Below are 6671 nucleotides of genomic sequence, written 5' to 3' on the forward strand. Positions count from 1 at the left end.
AAGGCCTTTGAGAGGTCAAGCTTGAGAAGCATACTTGGTTTTTTTAGGAGCTTTAGAGAATGTATGACTTCATTTGAGAGTATTATACCATCCATGATTTGTCTTCCCTCGACATACCCTGTTTGCTCTGGAGAGATTAGTATAGGTAGAAGAGGTTTGAGACGATTTGCAATGACCTTTGAAATGAGTTTGTAGATCACATTGCATAACGCTATTGGTCTGAATTTCTCAGGTTTGCTGGAGGCTGCTTCTTTGGGTACCAAGGCTATGAAAGTTGTGTTGAGGGCTGGGAGGACCCAGTGCATGCAACGAGATTCATCCACTAGATTCCATACTTCAACTTTGATGAGCTCCCAAAATTCATGAAAGAAGTTGGCTGTAAATCCGTCTGGCCCAGGTGCCTTGCCATCTTTAAGTTGGGCCATGGCTTCTTCGACTTCCTTCAGCGAAATAGGTTGGAGAAGCTGATTGTTGTGTTCCTCATTGATTAATTTGGGAATGTGCTGTGTGATGGCGTGGATTGCTTCATCTCGATTGACTTCAGGTTCCTTTAGAATGTCCTTGAAGTAGTCTGTGAATTCTTTTTCCATTTCTTCATGAACTTCAATTCTATCACCCTGTTGGTTATTGACAAAGGTTATTTTGTTGTGCATACGCCTTTGAATGGTAGTTTTGTGAAAGAACTTAGTGTTTTTTTCCCCTTCTTTCAGCCAACTGATTCGGGATTTTTGTTTCCATAAAATTTCCTCTTGTTGTTGGCGTTCTTCTATCTGTCTCCATAGGCTCTGCTCTTGTTGAATTTGTTCGTCGGTGCGTCCTGCAAGAATGAAATTTTGTTGAAGTTCTTTCATTTGCTGCTCCAGCTTCTGTTTGCTTTCCTGTATGTTGCCAAAATGGGTACGGTTCCATCGTTTTAATACTTGTTTCAGATGTTTTAACTTTTCCTGAAACTGATACATCTTGGCTCCCGCTGGTGGTGAATATGAAGTCCAAGCTTGAGTTACTATGTCCTTTAATTTGCTATGTTGTAGCCAGAAGGCTTCAAAGCGAAAGGGTCTGTTGCAGCCATGACCTGGTCTTGACCAGTGAAGCAGAATGGGCCAATGATCCGAGCCACTTTGTGGAATTATTGAGGTGCTGAAGTCTCCTCCCAGGTGGATCGCATTGTCAGATATAAGAAAACGATCCAACCTTGAGGCTATATGGTGTGCTCCTTTGCGCTTGTTGGACCAAGTAAAAATACCATTGGAGGTAGGAATGTCCATGAGCTGATTGTTCTGGATGAATTGCTTGAAGCCCGAACTGTCGCTGTCGAGCCGCACCCTGCCTCCTTGTTTTTCCTCCATTGATTTTATGATATTGAAATCTCCCCCCCCAATCCACAAGGGGAAACGTCTATCTGTATTAAGGAGAGAGATCGTGTCCAAGAGGTCCAATTTTTGCTGAATCGACTGAGGGAAATATACATTGGTGAGGTGCCCATGAATGTTGGTGCCTATAAGATGGAAAGTGGCTTGAATGAGATGGAGAGTGGCATGGAAATTGTCCAACGTAACTATCTGCGGATTCCATAAAATAGCCAAGCCGCCTGACGCCCCTGAAGCGTCGACAGAAATTGACCTACTGCCTGCCCATATTTTGTTGCCAAGTTTATCTATCATTGTGCTACTGCTTTTAGTTTCTTGGAGAAAGACTACTGCTGGTTGTTCTTGCATAATCAATTTTTTTATCATTCTGTGTTTTGAGGGACTGTTGAGTCCTCTAACATTCCAGGATGTGAGCTTCATGGAGATTTCGTTGAGGGTTTGAAGAACTGTGTCAGCTTGGGGAATAGCCCAGAATCCATTAGTATTTCCCCAACTTCTATTGTTCTTTGAAGGTCTGATTTCCGGCCTCTTTTCTTTGAGTCTTTTATGATTTTTTTTCCATCCCAATGGCTGCCACCTTGAATACCCAGACTCTTGTGGTGATGTACTCGTGACAGGACTCCTTCAATTTTATCAATTTGCCAGGGGGGAATTGATTCATATTCTTTTTGTTTGCATGCATTTTCCAATTTAGAGATATCCAGCTTGGAAATATCAAACTCTTTTAAATTTACATCTTCTCTGTTTTCCTCCATAATGACCGAGATGCTTTGCTCCATTTCCTCAACATTATCATGAAGACTTAAGGCGAGAGCGGCATCAAGATCCATATCTGAAGCTATTTGATTTTCATTCAATTTGGATTTCCCTTTGGAGGGGAAAGGGGGGTCGAGATCTGAGACAGATTTGGTGAGCATCAGAGGGGAAGCATCTGCAGGTTTGGAGATGGTGGGATCCGAAGGAGATAAGGAGATGGATCGGTTGGGGGGGGTTCAATGGGGATTTGATGGACCTGGTTTTCAGAGTGGGATGGATTTGGTGAGTCCTGAGAGGCAAGAACCGTGAATCGGTTCTGGAGGTTCACCTTGGGTCCTGGATCAGGAATGGCCTGGTTTTTCTTGGCATGCCGGCGACGAGTGGGGACTTTGGTATAGCCATCTTGATCCTTATTTGTCTCATTCGAAGGAATAGATGGCTGAACATTTAAGGGGCAGTCACGGAAGAGATGGCCGTGCTCATGACATTTTCTACAGCGAAAGGGGATATGTTCATAATCTAAAGACTGCTTCCATTCATAATCATCGTGAAAGAGACTTACCGTGTCTGCAAGCGTCTTGGTTAGGTGCATCTTGACGCATATCCTGGCATAGGAGGTGTATTTGCGAGATTTTGTTTCGGTTGCAACTTTGATAAATGTCCCCAGCTTGTTGCCTATATCAGCCAGTGTCTCTTCTTTCCAATATTCCACAGGAAGTGAATACATTCGAATCCAAACAGGGGCCCAGCTGAAGTCTTCTTTATCCGGATTGAATCTTGGCTTCCATTCAGTTAGATACAGACCGAAGGAGTTGAAGAAGTACGGGCCACCTTCAAATACTTTCGTTTTATCTTCGAGACAGTTGAAAATAGCTGTGAAGAAACCCTTTGGGCCAAGCTGCAACGTCACTTGTCCTTTTGGCTTCCATTTGGAAGCTATCCAGCCTTGTAAGGCTTTCTCTGTGGGCCAAAATCCCAGAAACTTTCCAATGAGAGCGTAGTCCTGCATGTATTGTATTTCGCTATTGATACGGTGGCTGGGAAGATCCACCTTGATTGATTCTACCGCTTTGGGTATGCAGGTCCTGGAAGTCGCTTTGGTCTTGGATGATTCCGCATTGGTGTATTTGTCCTTGTTTTCTGTGTCCTCTGCATTCTGGGCTGCATGCTGCTGTTCTGTCTGTGTCCTTTGCTGGTTTTCTTCTGTGTTTAAACCTGTGTCTGCAGTGGGCTGGATCACAGGCTTTTGCTTGTTGTCAGTCATATGTGTGTCCCGTGGAGGGGAGGCAGAGCTCTCCCCTCCTGCGTCTGGTACCATTTGCGGCCGTCAATGGAGAGACCTGCAGAATCGATGGCAGGTCGAAAAATGGCGGCTAGGTTTTTTGTTGTCCTCTAGCGTATCGCCTCAGAGCGCATTTTTTCCCACTCGATCAGAATTTTTTAAAAAAATATGCTCATAAATTATCATAATATTAATTATAAACTTATTTTTAATAATATTTTGTTTTATAAACAAATATAAAAAATATAAAATAAATTATTTATAAATTATCATAATATTAATTATAAACTTATTTTTAATAATATTTTGTTTTATATAATATGTATTAAAATCTAATTTTTTATTTTATTTTTTAATATTTCTTAAAACATAAGATTAAGATAAGTAAAATGAAATCACAAAAAATTAATATTTTGAAAATTTAAAAACTTAAATTTATAAAAAAACAAATAATAAGAAACCTAAATAATATATCATATAAATCAAATCTAAAAATTATAAAACCCAAAAATCTAAAACTTAAAATTATAAAAACATAAGCTACAACACTTATCAACTTGTTATTTTATATATATATATTGAATGAATGAATGAATTAGAATGAAGTTGATTATTTTTTCAATAGTTAATAACATAAAATTAAAACTATTAAGATAATGAAATTGTTATATATATATATATATATAAAATTGTAAAACGTAATGGGATTTTTTAATTACATTTTATTTATTTTAAATTTAATAACACTGAATGGTAAAAACTCGTCAGGTTTTTTTTTTAATATTATGTTTTGGGTCATAATTTATATTCAATTATGTATTTTGTATTTAATTTACAAATTGAAAGGATCTAATTTGCTTGTATCATAATTTTCATGGACAAAATATATTTTACTAATGATACATTCTTTTTTTTTTTTACTCGTCTTTGATTAGAATATTTATTTATTGATTATATTCATGTTAGTTGTTTATATTAATATTCATTGAATATATTCATGTTTTTATATTTTTCATTAATTCAAATTACTTTTCACAATATGTACATCTTTATTGCAGAAAAAATTCTGAAGTTATTTTACTCTTATTCAAACATTTTACATTGCATTGTATATGTATCTTTACTTCATACAAATTGACGTTTTCAACACCTATGGAAAAAATTAAAGGTATTCATCTTCAAAATATGTACATCTTTATTGCAGAAAAATTCTGAAGTTATTTTACTCTAATTCAAACATTTTACATTTCATTTTATATGTATCTTTACTTCATGCAAATTGACATTTTCAATATCTATGGAAAAAATTAAAGGTATTCATCATCATAAGTTGATGATTTTTTAATTCAGGGTTTCATATAATCTGTCTTTTTTTGCTCTACAAACCTGAGTGTGCATATTTTCAAATTTCTCACATAGAAAATATATCTTGATGTTTAATAGCAAAGAGAATTTGGATTTTGATTTATTGGGGTTTTAGCTAAGCTCTAGTAGATAAAACATAATGAAGGGGTGAAATTTATGGACAAGTTAATGAAACTGACGGACACTTGTATTTGGAATTGGACACACGTCATCAATGGTTTGAAACTGATAATCATCTTATTCCAAAATACACCTTTCCACTACCATGACAAGTGTATGTGTCACATTTTGTAGTCTTCCGATTCTCGTTAATCCTCATAGGTGTCAATTAACAAATGACATGGTAAATTTTTAATCAAGATTTGTAAAAATTTAATTTAAACAAGGTTTAATAATGTGAATTAGATATGCAGGGAAGTTAGTGGTGTGAATTACATCCATTGATATTGTGGTGATGACGAGAATATACTGGCATATTTAAACTTAAACCCTCCCATCAATTTTTTTAATTAGTAAAATGATTAAAGTGCCCAATTCGAATAGGGTGGATGCCTATCATATATACTCAATTCCCTAGGATTAATATTATACCCTCATAATATACATCGTATGATTAATATTGTAAACCTAAGGAATTTATATTACAAACCCAATAGATTAGAAACCCTAGGATTAATATTATAAACCCTATAAATAATATTATACCTAGGAATATGAACCATTATATTAATAAACAAATTATAAATCAATTAAAATGGTAAGTTTTAGGTATGTAATTTAAAGTTTAAATATCAAATTAATTTTTGTAGAAATTAAATTTATTCATATATTCAAAAGTAAAATATAAACAATTAAAATTTATATTAATATAACTTTAAGATATAAATACTCAGATTTGTATGGTAAAAGGAGAAAAAGATTATATAAATCTTGAATTAAAATCTCATCAAGATATAAGGATGAAGACCTTTAATTTTTATAGTAGATGTTGAAATGTATATACAGTACAATGTAAAATGCATGAATAAGAACAAAATAATAAGTAGATTTTTTTGGCAGCAAATATGCACATATTATGCAAGGTAATTTGAATAAAGAAGAGTACAAAGTGCTCCCAACAAGAAAGATAAATTCAAAGTAAATGCATATAAGGTACAATGTAAAATAGGTGAATAACAACCAAATAATGAGTATTTTTTATCGGCATCAAAGATGCACATATTATGCGAAGTAATTTGAATCAACTAAGAATATAAATGCACTCCAAACAACAAACATATAATCAGTAAATGAATATTCCAATGAAAAAAGAAGTAAAAATATACAAAAATCATATTTATGTCTTTCTCAATAAATTGAATGTAAAAACCTCATATGTGATCTCAACAATTTGTAAATTTAGATTATTAGATTTAGAAAAAAAAATAACATTTCCAATATTAAATATCGCTTTGCTAAATCCCATTGCTTAAGACTTTATAATTTTAGGTTTTTTTTATTTTGAATTCATTGACTTTATAATTTTAGGTTTCTAATTTCGAATTTTTTAAATATCACTTCATAATTCTAATTAATTACGGCTTTATAATTTATGTTTTAGATTTTAGGTAGTTTAAGTTATATAATATTGGGCTTTCTTAATATTTTATATAATTTGAATTTTTTATATTATTAAGTTTTTTTAATTTGATTTTAGTTTTGTCAACTTTGGTTTCTAATAAAAATCATCATTAAAAAATTTATAATAATATTTATGTTAGGATATTCCGACATATAGAAAATCGTTAAGTATAACTTAGTCTAGTGTAGAGTTAAGTAAAGTGTCTTTCTCCACTATGTATATTTGTAACTTACAATCTGATGGTCACAATATGTTATAGAGATGAACTGATCTGACGATT

At 33.7% G+C, this 6671-nt stretch overlaps 1 protein-coding gene across 1 annotated transcript; it reads right to left on the reverse strand.

Moving 5' to 3' along the window:
- Positions 1–766: 766 nt before the first annotated feature.
- LOC149202945 (uncharacterized) lies at positions 767–1661 on the reverse strand. The gene is made up of 2 exons (XM_089401735.1): positions 921–1661; positions 767–817 (listed from the first exon to the last, which is right to left on the reverse strand). Exons 1-2 carry the CDS (start codon positions 1659–1661, stop codon positions 767–769), a joined length of 792 nt encoding a protein of 263 aa, XP_089257861.1.
- Positions 1662–6671: the final 5010 nt, after the last annotated feature.

Source organism: Pinus tabuliformis, chromosome 2_1, assembly GCF_031772625.1.
Source record: "Pinus tabuliformis cultivar Carrire ecotype Pingquan chromosome 2_1, CPIR1, whole genome shotgun sequence".
NCBI classification, from domain to species: Eukaryota; Viridiplantae; Streptophyta; class Pinopsida; order Pinales; family Pinaceae; genus Pinus; species Pinus tabuliformis.